Source organism: Corvus moneduloides, chromosome 15 (genome assembly GCF_009650955.1).
Source record: "Corvus moneduloides isolate bCorMon1 chromosome 15, bCorMon1.pri, whole genome shotgun sequence".
NCBI lineage: Eukaryota > Metazoa > Chordata > Aves > Passeriformes > Corvidae > Corvus > Corvus moneduloides.
The window spans coordinates 5,554,667-5,567,387 of NC_045490.1; the positions used below are offsets into that span (position 1 = coordinate 5,554,667).

Consider the following 12,721-nt stretch of genomic DNA (forward strand, 5'->3'; position numbering starts at 1 on the left):
CCAGCTTTTTTCACTTGCTTTCTCAGTGCTGCAAAAAAGTGAGACACCTTTGCCTGTACGACTGATGGTCAGGAGGAAGAGGAATATCAGGAAAAAAAAATTGAACTGAATTAAATTTCACTTAATGGGAAAGAATCTTGAATGTTGGGATGCTCCATGTCAGCATTGCTCTGGAGCAGCGCCCACCTTGTCAGCTGGGCATGCAGGTTTGACTCTGGACAACAGGAGCTATAAATCATGCATGAAATGAAGCCAAGGATGTTCTTGAGAAGGGAACAGAAGCACAGGGTTGAACTAGACATAAAGAAGATTCATTAGGAAACATAAATCAAATGAGAAGCTGCACTTGATAGACTGTTCATGATACAGGAGGGGAGGAATTCCCATCACAGACAAGCCCAATACTCCCCAAAATGCAAGGGCACGTAGCTCTTCAACAACTTCCATCCTTCTTGTGAATTGTCTTTTTGTTGCATTCAAAAGACTCCATGAATTGCACCTGTGCAACCCACATGGGTTTGTCACAAAACATCCCATCGCCTGAGATTTTACTCCAGGCTTGGCATTCCCACTCGGCAGTGCCATTCTCTGCTCCAGGTCTGCAGTGTTTTCAGCCCTGGGGAGGTGGCCGGGAAAAGACAGCGAATCTCAGAAGCCTGGCACGAAACATTCACACAAAGCAGAACTCCATTGGCTCTGGAACCATCCGTGCCGAGGGCAGGAAGGCAAACAAGGGAATGTGGGCCTAGTTGCTAGATAGATCATTTATTAAAGTGAAATTCAGAATTTATCTTTGTCAGACAGTACAGAGTTAAAGTCTCATACACAGTGGAAGCAGGACATTTCCTACACCTCAGAGAAATGAGTTCTACAGTTTTTGCTATAAGTTACTAAGTTGCTTTAACAATACACAGCTATATTACACAGTTAAAAATACAAGGTGTCCAAAACATTTGGCATAAGATCAGCACAACACATGGAGGCCAGAAACAGAAGAGGGAACACAGTTTTCTCTCCCAGTAAGCCTGCCAAAAGACTCCAAACCATTCTGCAAGTTACCTGCTACCCACCTCCCCTGCAGTAGCTGTGGAGCAGAGGTGTGGGTAGGACAGGAGTAAACCCAGCCCTGGTAAGGCTCAGGTAAGCCAAAGGCTCCTGGAACCTGCTGATGTAGAGGATGGCCTGCAGAGCTGCTTGCAAGGGAAGTTCAGGTTTAAGGCAGGAGCCTCCCCCTCTCCCCACACTTTCTTCAAGCATTTAGTTCATCCCAAACAGATGTGTTCACAAGCAAGTCCAAAACGCAAGACCAGGGATAGCTGTGAAAAGTGCAAGGAGTATCTTACATCCTAACAGTTCATTTGCACTTCAAAAGTGGAAAATGAGAACTCCCTAACTTGGTAAGCTAGAGGTGGTTAAAGGGCATCAGTGACACGAGGAGTGAGGCATCAAATAACATTCCTTCACCTTTAGGACTCTTCAGTCCTTACTCTGGGCAGCACAAGGACTCCTTTTGGAAGGGAGGCCACCTTGTATTACCCACGTTTCTAAACTGTAGAGACAAAGTGACTCTAGTGCTCCAGGGAAGTTCAGAGATCTGCGAACTTAAACAAACAGTCCCTCAGCAGACCCCTCCTCACCACTCCAACTGCAGTTCCTGCTGAAGATCTCCCATTAGTATTTACATTTGGCTCAACCAAAAGATGTAAAGTGCACAGCTTGCCCTCCTCCCCCTCTCATAAAACATCCATCACAAGAGCTGATGCAGAACAAATCTCCCTCCATGCTGCTGCTGCTGCTGTGGAAGCGAGTTTTGTTCAGTCTCTCTGTGGGCCATGTCCTGCTTCATCCTCCCTGTGCCATCATGACCCACATGAAAACTCCCATTTACTGCAGATTATTTAGGCTCTTGTGTTCAAAGCCTCTCTGAACCCAGCTTGCACTTTAGACTAACCTGAAATGCCAGGCTTGACATGTTCTGGTTAAGCCTTGCACACAGGGGTATATAGTGGTTTACAGCCACATTTCTAAGGAAAACTGGGACACCAGAATACTGGAGGAAAGTGGTACAAACCTCTGCTTTTCTCAGGCTGAGCATCTAAAGTGCCTGGCAAAAGAAACATTACTTTTAAATGCAACTGTTTACTTCAGGTTGAGATATAATAATCTTTCAGATTCAGAAATTTTGAAAACTGCATTCTAACAGAGCCTCCTTGGATGTATTTGCACTTTTCAGCCATCAGGTTGCTACCGACTCGAGTCTTTGCATGCTTCCAACTCCCCTGAGTTGAGCTCAAGCCAGTAACTACCAGCAATGATTTCTTCTTCTTCCCTTGAAGTGAGCAGAGGGTCAGCATACAGGATGAAATTAACCCCAGAAGAGATGTTTCTGCATTATTTGGATTGCATACTAATGGCTTTGGATCTATTCAAAACTCTAATTAAGTTAATGGAAGTCTGCAATGAGAATTGAGCTAGGCTATGGAATTGCATTAGGCTATATAATGGCCGGAGACGTTCAGAGACAATTCCTCTGCCCCAGGGTGAATGTCACCTATGCAGGCTTGTAAGAAATAAGCTTCCACTATTATAAATAGAATATGACATCTGGTCATCCTCCATGCCCCCAAGGCTTGTGCTCCATGGTTCAAAGCTAGACAGAATTTAAGGCCCATCTGTGAAAAGCAAAATGCAAAAAAAAAAATCTCTTATCATACCAGCCAAAGCAATTTGGGTCTTACACCTTTCCAACAAGTCCCATCTAAAAGTGCTGAGAAAATGTCCCACCTCATGGCTTCACAAGTGTGAGGTTCAAACACATTTACTTTGACGTTTAAAATAAAAAGTTGGAAAGTCTTCCTTTTGTTTTTTCACTTGGCATGCAGCATAAGGAATCGAACACACAGCACGGTATCGTACACAACGACAATTGCATTGTTGCGTTTTCTGGTTATTAGACACTAAATGCTTTTCAAGAATCACAGGCACCCTGAACATGGATATTGCTACTGAATTGACGTGTGGTTTCAGTTCATAGCATGGGAGCCAGCAAGTGGCTGACCCTCCCAACAAGACCATCAGCTTTCTGTTGCTCAAGGTGTTTTGCTTTAGCTAAGTTGAGAACAAGGTAATAAGGCATTTGCAAGGGGTTTATAAGGCCATGGGGTCTGACAGCCAAAGATTCTTCCGTTTCTTTGGTGTCTTGCCTCCAAGCTTTCCACCTTATAAACAACTGCTAATGGCTGGTAAACATCTCTTCATCATCACATTTCACTAAGAATTTTTTTCAAAAAAGTGTAATTGCTTTAGAAGTGAAACCAACAAGGATCACATTTAACATCAATTGACTATTTCAGGAAAAAAAGAAAAGTTTCCTGGATACCACCTCGGCACAAAAGCATTCCAGTGAATACACCTGAACAGATGGAACCTGCCACCGTATTTCCTTGAAAAGAATAAGTTTGCTGCTGGCTACTAAAACACCCCAACAGATTTATTTACTCTTAAAAATAAAGCAAAATAAAATACAACCACAAAGAAAGTAAATCCCAAACAAACTACGTTTTTACAGTTTTGGTCTAGAATCACAGAATCACAGAATCAATTAGGTTGGAAAAGACCTCTGAGATCATCGAGTCCAACCTATGACCAAACACCACCGTGTCAATTAGACCATGGCACCAAGTGCCACATCCAGTCTTTTCTTGAACACCTCCAGGGACAGTGACTCCACCACCTCCCTGGGAAGCCCATTCCCATCTTCAATCACCCCTTCTGTGAAGAAATTCCTCCAAATGTCCAACCTAAACCTTCCTGGTGCAGCTTGAGGCCATTTCCCCTTGTCCTGTTGCTGGTTGCCTGGGAGAAGAGGCCAACCCCTACCTGGCTCCACCCTCCTCTCAAGGGAGCTACAGAGAGTGAGAAGGTGCCCCTGAACCTCCTCTTCTCTAGCCTGAACAACCCCAGCTCCCTCAGCCATTCCTCCCAGGACCTGTGCTCCAGATCCTTCACCAGCTTTGTTTCCCTTCTCTGGAGCTGCTGGTCCTTCCTGAATTGAGGGGACCAGAACTGAACACAGCACTCGAGGTATGGCCTCACCACTGCCCAGTACAGGGGAAGAATCACTATGAGGCATAACCTTCTCAACTCAGAAACTCATTTTCCCTTGGTAACATCCTCTGACTACATGAGCACTTTGGAGATTAACATGCAGTCAGAGAACATACCCTTCTAACCATCTGTCCTGAATGAGAGAAGCCAGATCATGTTGACTGATGTGGGAGTTACTCCACCCTTTCAATAAGGAAAGGACCAGCACAATTAGGAAATTTTTAAACATTCGTGAAATACCGACACAAGACATCCTCTCCTCATTCCTTGAACCTCTCTCTGGTCTGATGTTCTGAAAATCCATCAAACAAGGAACAGAACAAGGAATGCTGAAACAATCACACTCCCCAGACGTCACAAATGGGACGTGTACCATAATGGAGTATTTCTGCCTATGACACAGGACTTAAGACATGTTGAAGTTTGTTGAACATGTTTTTGGAGTATTAGCAAACAATTCAGAGTGATGTGAACAACTTGCTTTAAATTGTGACTTGAATTTTAAAGAGACCCTGGGAGAGCTTCAACAAGAGCTTCACTAAGTGAACCCTTCATGCCTTACAAAACACGATGCAGTACTAAGCTGGGACCATGACCAGTGTGTTTAGCTCTTCAACAAAGCTTCATCCAGTTTTGAAATAATAAAACCTGCCATTTACAAAATGCTAGCCAAAGTTTTCTACTGTTCATTTCGTTGCTTAAGGCTTGTTGAGAATATCCTCTCTATGTGGAGTCTTGGCATCTTGTAGCAGAATGGAGACACTGGTCAGGACAGCGAAGAAACAGAGCAGTGCTTTACATCATGAGATCCCCTGAAGAGAATTTGAGGTCACTGGAGAACAGTCAGTCACAACCGACACTTTTATAAGCTCCTTTTGCCAAAAAACCCACTGTATTATCTGTAAGGACACCTTGGCTTTAAATAAAATCAGGGTGATCTCCTCCTACAGTGCCCAAGTAGGGAGCAACCAGTGTGCCACCCTCACTCACACAGCTCTCATGAAAGTACATGTAATGTTCATGAAAGGCAAATGCTTTGATGCTTCTTGCCCATTGCAAAGGGAGATGAAATGTATCATGAAATGCTCCAGTCAGATCACTGCCCTGGTTATGGTGTCTCACCCATAAATCTGCTTTATACTAAACAGAGCCCCTGAATGCACACAGCAGTTTCATGACATCTGCTAAAGCTTCAGCGTAAAATTCACATCACTTGTGACCGATACTGACCTGACACAGAAATTAAGAGACTGATGTCTCAAGCCATTGTTTCACCTGCCATCACTGAAATATACATAAATCTATTAAATAAGCACTTCTACCAACATGATCAGACCCAGCAAATAGGTTGTGTTGGCCTTAATACCACATTCAGAGAAATGCAGAAGTTTTTAAATGCTTACATAAAATTTAATTAGTGAGTTCTTAAATAAAAGAGATTAGAAAAAGAGACTGCAGAGAGTTGGTTGGCATCTGTGTTGGATGGGGTCAGGAGGTAAAAATGGCAAAAAAAATACATCAATTTCATATTGGTCAAGTAGCGTTCACTGGAGTAGATCTGGTGAGCTGGAGCATTTGTAGAAGTTTGGGACTTGAAGCACTGACTCAAGGCAAGACAGAGCATGTGTAGGTGAGCAGCAAGCTTCAGACAAACTTCTGACCCATGCACCTCGATAATGAATTTTATCTCTGCTGCTCTTCCGGTCCTGTACCAAGACAAACTGCATGGTGGTTTGTGATGCAGCCTGAACTCAGTGAAAAAAATTCCATCTGGGATCTGAATTGCACTGAGATGTAGATTTCCAGAAATGGTTTAAAACACCAAGTTGACAAACTCCACAGTTCTACAGGTTTATTTGGTTTCCCCATTATCCTCATTTCTTTATTCCAATATGACTTTGAAATGAGGGGAAGAAGTCTTCGGAAACATGCTGGGCACATGTTTTCAAATACTCCTCATAAGAATGTCTATATTTTTTTATGTCATCCAGACACTGCATTTAAAAAAAAAATTTACAATATACTTTAACAGTTTTTATATACCTAAAATGCACAATACCACATGTTCTTTCAAGATCCCTCTTATTCCAAGCCTTGTTAATCTTCAATCTAGTTGCTTGCTGCCTTCTGATTTCTGGTCCAGCCTGCTCTTGTTGTTCTTCACCATGTAGATGAAATATGCAAGTGTCTCCTTCTCATTCACTGGAATATTCCTGAAATGACGACTGACAGTCTAGAAGAACAAAAAGTAAAGAGACAGAAATGCTGGAATTAAAAACTATAAATGATCAGAACAGGGTTTCTCTTCACTTTCCAAAAGCAATTTTATGGCCACTGAGTGCATTATCCTTTGAGTGAAACATGCACCAATTCCAACTGTCAGTCCTCATTTACCTCCCTCTCTCTTTACAGCTGGAATGTGTGTATGAACATAGCAGAGCCTTGCTATGTCAGCAGGATTTGCAGCCAACCTACAAGAGGAATTTGGAAGCCAGAGTGTCCTCCTGCCAAAGCAGCACAGCTTCTCCTCAGCGACATTTTGTGCTGAGATTATTTGGCAAGCAAGTTTTCCCTGCACCTCTGTGTTTTAAAGGACAGTGTCAGAAACACTGCAGCACTTTGCTGTGTGAACCAGGTGTAGCCAAGTTTTATCCAGAATGATTTCCTTTAGACTCTTAAGTTTTCACTGAGAGGAACGTCAGGTAATTTGAAATGGGAGGGTTAGGGTTTGGATAGGGCTATCCCTCTCTGACAATAACATAAGGCCTGAAACGTTAGCTACTTTTTCCTCAGAAAGTGAATACAGAAAACATGTTGGAGCTGGACAAGATCTGCTTCTCACATGGAAGAAGCTCTTTTTTGATACCCAACACAGATCCAGAATGGGATTTTGATGCAGGTTGAGCAATAAGTAACTCCAAGGAGATTTATGGATGCTTGAGTTTTCCTTATAGTGGGATAGTATGAGGAGTGTAAGAGCCTCAGCCAGCAGTGATCCAAGCATGGGAGCTGGATGAGGATCCAGCATAGAGTCAAAGCTGCTAAGGCTTCACAGGAAATCTGGGAAGTGTGTGACAACTTTAAATTAGGCTCCCTTTATTTTCCACCTGCACAGTAATTGATCTTTTCTTTCCTCTTGGGTACCTTCATGGTAAATTCCTTAAGCAGGCAGTCCTTCATGGCAGGAGGCAGCTGACAGACTACGAACTGATTAGTGAGAATATGACAAATCACGACTGCTAATGAGGAACAACCCCATCCTGCTTTGTTTAACTTACTCCTACATGCCCTACACTGCACATTCTCTATATTCTGTACATTCATTCCTTGGTTGACTTTGAAAGAAAGACAGACAGTGTCTTGCTGACTTTTTTGGTCTGTCAGGTTTTTGTTCTTTAAAGCAAAAGTAAAAGCAAACCAGGCAGTTTTAGGCAGACAGTTGTAAAAGCCACAACTTAAAAAAAATCAACCTCACTACTAATCAGTAACTACTACAGTTTTTTCAAGTTTAGAGAAGATTTTTCCCACAGTATGCTTTTCAGATCAAGTCAGGAAAGAGAGCAGAGCAGAAGCATAGCAAGCACAACTCGCCCAAATAACAGAGAGATACGGAGAGCTCTTTCTGAACAAGGAGCCCATATGGTCAGAAAGCAGCAGAGGCCCTTACGAAAAAATCCTTTTAAAATACAGAATCATCAGGACAAGGGAGGGAAATAAAGAATCTGAATCGATGGACAGTGATGCCGCCTTTAATAATAAGCAATTCCAATGAGTTCAAGTGCGTGTTAGAAAGAAGAACTAACAGGAGCACTTAAAGACACTATTTGTGGGTTAAGTCTGAGTTTCAGCTGAGCAGCCACCCCCAGATAACCTCCAGGCCACAGAAAACTGGGTCCTGTTTCTGCTCCCTAAAGGGCACCGATTTTGACTACGAAAAGGGTAGGAAAGGAAGGAGAGACAAACAAGTTACTAAAACAGGCTTTCAAGAGCCAGTGTCCATGCCTTCCAAGCCTGTCCCAGGTGAAAGCAAGCAGGAAGCTTTCTGCTGCCATCATTCCCTGAAACCTTTCAGAGAGTACTTGGTCTGTACCAGTGAGTCACACAGGTGTGAGTGTCCACAAAACGTGCACTTGAACAGGGGAGATAAGAAGTTTTCTCGTAACAGAGGTAACACCCACCGCTGTCGTCACTTACTTCTGCAAGCTGAGCCTTGTTGAGTCCAGGCCTAGTCTGCAACTTATAATGTCTCTTGTAACGTCGCAGGGTGTTCACCTGGAGCTGGAACAAGTCAACCTGGAAGTGAGGAAGAGAAGAGGGCATGAGTACTACCTTTAGCTTCTATGAGTAGTTATTTTATCTAAAAATAACTACTTCTTCCTCAACAGGACTTCTCCTTGCTTGCATTCAGAACCACACCGGCTTGTCTTACTGACAAACCTAAGTATATTTTGTATTTGTTAATGCTAAAGGACCAAAATAGCCTCAGGGAAATAGAAAATTTTGTTCTGGTTCACATGCTGTCAACAGAATTGCTGGCCAATTTCTGCTCTCAATTACACCTCTGCAACCGCCAAGCAAAGGGGAACCTTTTGTTCCCACAAGGTTTAAAAAGCTCACACATGAAATAACAATTTAGCAGGCACTGAACAAATGGCTTGTGACATAAAACAGAGTAGAGAGATGAAATGAAATTCAAATACTTAAATAGGAAGTGCACAGTTTAAAAGCAAAGGGGGTGGTGGCAAGGTTACAGCAGGGAAGATGAAGATCACGTGGGAAATGCCAAGTTTCAAAGACAAAAGGAATCTCTGCTGAAAAGAGAGAGGGAAGTGACATTAAAACTGACACAGTGCAGAGTTCCCTGTTCAGCTGGGTGACGTGCATCCCTCAGATTTCAGCCACCAAATATTCTGTGTGCTCTGCAGCACCAACATTTTTAGATGCCAACTGGGTCTTCAGCAATCACCCTGGCAACTACTGCAAAGCTTGAACAGGAAAGTTTTGAGGAAGAACCTTGTAGAACGGAAACATGAACAGTGATAACAAAAGGTCAGGTTATCTTAAAAAAAACTCAATACCAAAAACTTGCTACTCTTTCAACACCTCCACACAGGAGGTGTGCGCACAAGCTTTGCACCAAGGCACAGCTTTGCTGGCAAATGACTCTTGGTGGCTTTTTTTTTTTTCCTTTCAGAAATTAAAGGCTTTTTGCCAATAGGGTTGGCATTTCCAGCAGAGGGCTCTGCTGACGTGGCCATGCTCTGCTTCTCCCAACACCACCTCTGCACAACTTTTGCCATGTCAACACTACCAGAAACATCACTGAAGCAAGTGCAGCCCGCAACGGCACAGAGAAAGGATTATTCTAGAGTTCTCTATCACAGAAAACTTCTCCCAGGCCTATCTCCTGAAAATAAAAATGTGTTACAAACTATTTAAAGGTAGTTTTAAATAGTGCTAAAAAAATACCATATATGCAAATATCTGGAGCAGCTCAATATCCCTGGATATCAAACACCCAATCAAAGAGAGTGACCTATTGAATTCTGTAGTGTATTTGCAAAATGATGCATGTTAGGTAACAAAGAATTATGATGGGGCATCAGACACCACCAAAAATAACTTATTTTTGTCCTTAAAAAAATTAGTATCAAATACAGTTTTAACTGTACATACACAAAGCTGTGCAGTTACCTTATCACACCTCTTTTTATAGAAAACTTTACAGGGGCAAACAACTCATACAGGAATGAGGAAGAGAATCAGGACACCACACGTTAAAAAAACTCTTCCTGGAAAGTGAAAGTAACTCCACAGCAGCTTCGGTGGCCTTGCAATTTAAGATATAAATATTTTCTGATATATGAGAGCATCCAAGTAAAACTTCAACATGCTAAGAACTGGCAAAGCAGCCCACAAACCTCCGGAACATCCGTGTCGTGCTCGGGAGAGTCACCTCCATCATCGCTCGTCTTCCTCTTCCTTTTGTTCCGAACACTTTGAATGAAGTTCTTGTGAAAATCACAAATATACAGATGTCTCACCTAAGAACCAGAAGTGGTGAAAAAAGCAATCAAAAAAAGATACTGTGAAACAGCAACCACTTAGACACCAGTGTCAAGTGCATCCCTCAAGACTGGTGTGACTGACTGACATCGAGGAATTTCTAATCTTAAACCCCAGGTCTGATATCACTCTCTTTATTTAGAAATATCTTACAAAGACTAAAGGCAAAGAAAACAAAGAACTCAAGCTCCAGCTGAACTTGAACCTCTGCAGATAATATATTTCTTTTTTATGGCTGCAATCATATGTCAGGAAAAAAATGGGTGCTTGTCTGGAGGAAATGCATTTATTTCAGGACTTACTAGCAGGTAACTACCAAAAAAAGAATTATTCTATTCCACTATTGTGAATTTTCTGGCTTGAATAGCACGGAGGATTACTAATGCAAGTGTTTCAAAACGTTGACCAAATAAAAGTTGGGCTGCTCACCTCAATTAAAACAAATAAACCAAACGCAGAATAGCCTCTTTCCTATTTGCTTGTTCAGCCACGGAACCTCCCTTTTAACAAATATTATCTCACTAGAATTAGCAAAACAAAGGACCTCAAAAGATCAAAATTATTTGGTATCTGTAAGGCAAAAATATCTTCAGAGAACACAGGCACCCTACATCCAAAATCACTCCACGCAGCCGGCTTTACACTTTCCCTTTGTTCTGACTTCATTAGTCTGATCTCCCCTTTTTGCTTCTAAAGCCTGGCATCTGTCAACAAAGACTCATTTCGAAAATGCAAGAAATTACTACGCCACTAGACAAATCTGCTGAGGACTACAACCGGGAGAAATACTCTATTTTTTAAGAATATGTTTCAAATTGAGTCACTCTCTTCCCGTGACACGATGCATTTCGGCTGTGCAAAAGGGACCCAACCAACTGGGGGAGCTGCCAAACAGACTGACTCAAAACTTCACCTTTTTTTTTTTTTTTTTTTTTTTGCTTTTAGTGATTCTGATCTTTAAAGATCAGGTAAGAAAAGCGTGCAGAGCTGAATTCCGTTAACTGAATCACTTCTGAGAAATTCCTTCTGTGATCTTGACGGTCTACTCTGCTCTGCCTATTTCTCTGCTGGGCAAATAACCCGTCTCTATCTCGAGCTGACAGCTGTCACTTAGTGTCATTAAGCAGCAAACCGGGCTGTTCTGTGTGCGAATAAGCCCCGCTGAAGATGCAGCACATCTCACTACCAGCTCGGCTTTTAACCTGCTTCACTACAACACCAATTCCTACCAATTAAAGAAGTAACGTCAGAGCCGCCTGACTGAAGCAGCAACCACAGCGCTGTTTTCACCTGACAGCACCAGCCTTTCCAACCCGAAACCGCAATGGGAACAGCACTCCTGCCTCGGAAGCACTGACAGCTCGCTCCTTTGCTTCCCTGCACACCACCTGCCTCCCAAACACGGGGTTTAGTGCTTTAGCTTCATTATGCCCCAGCAACACGGTCAGTGCCATAGGGAAAAGCCGGCTACGCACCCGGGGAACAGCCGCGTCCACCCAGGCACGTCCTTCCCTTGCCGAGAGCTGTAACGCTGGGGATGGGGAAAGGCGGTCCGGAGGCACCGTGTGTGCCGCACACAGCCCCGCAGCCCGCACGGCCAACGCCAACCCCCCCGGCCGCCCGGGAGCTCAACTCGCCGGGCGGATCCGCGTCTCCCCGGAGGCACCGCAGTGCGGTGGCGGCTGGGGCCGGCCCGGCCGCCCCTCCGGAGGGCTCGGCAGCGCCCGGCAGCCCAGGCCGAGGCCGCACTCACACTTTTGTCGATGTCCAGCTTCAGCTTCTTCTGCGAGATGCTCTTCTGGATCCTCTTGCTGAAGGACGCGTTGCCGGCGGGGCGCACGCAGCGGTCCCCGTCGTCGATGAGGCAGCAGCTCTGGCCGTAAAAGGGGGCGGCGGGCGGCCCATCCCGGCTGTCCTCCTCGGTGCTGAACCCATTCATCGCCCACCTGCCCGCCCCTCACCCCGCGCGGGGAGCCGACAACCGGGGGACCAACCGGGGGACGAGCCGCCGTCACTACCGCGCCCTCGGGGGGACCCCGCCGCCCCCGCGGGGGCCCCCCACTACGGCAGGAGAGGGGACCCCCCTCCGCCGCCGCCGCTCAGCGCTGCCTGCGGGGTCGGGCCGGGCCGGGCCCCCCAAGCGCCGCCGCCCGCGGGGAGCCGGGACCGCGCAGCGCTCGCACACACAAAACCGCCTCCCCGGCCGCGGAAGTCCCGCCCCCCGGCCCGAAGACGCGGCTCTGATTGGGCCGCGCGGCTGAAGGGGCGGGGCGCCCCGCGCCGCTCCGAGCGCCGATTGGCCGGAGGAGCTGCCCGTCCGCCGCCGCCGCCCGGCCCCCGCAGCCGGAAGGTCGCCGTGAGGGGCGCGCGGAGGGAGCGGCGGCTCGGCCCCCCCGTCCGCCCGGACCCTGAGGGCACCCGGCCTCTCCCTGCGCTGCTCTGCTGGGGCTGGGCTGGTATCTCCCGGAGGAAGCGGGACGCGTCCCTGCCCCGCCGGCCTTCGGGCTACCTCTGCTCCCGAGACGCGCACGGGACACCCGCATGCAGC

General features: G+C 45.5%; 1 protein-coding gene across 2 annotated transcripts; it reads right to left on the reverse strand.

The window, feature by feature from the left end:
* Positions 1-745: 745 nt before the first annotated feature.
* On the reverse strand, positions 746-12,326 carry SAP30L (SAP30 like). Of its 2 annotated transcripts, XM_032125384.1 has the most exons (4): positions 11,927-12,318; positions 10,029-10,151; positions 8,302-8,400; positions 746-6,340 (listed from the first exon to the last, which is right to left on the reverse strand). In XM_032125384.1, exons 1-4 carry the CDS (start codon positions 12,110-12,112, stop codon positions 6,212-6,214), a joined length of 537 nt encoding a protein of 178 aa, XP_031981275.1. In that variant the 5' UTR covers positions 12,113-12,318; the 3' UTR covers positions 746-6,211. The 2 variants fall into 2 exon arrangements, with proteins under 2 accessions (XP_031981275.1, XP_031981276.1); XM_032125385.1 differs by lacking the exon at positions 8,302-8,400 and having other exon boundaries at positions 11,927-12,326.
* Between the last annotated feature and the right edge of the window lie 395 nt (positions 12,327-12,721).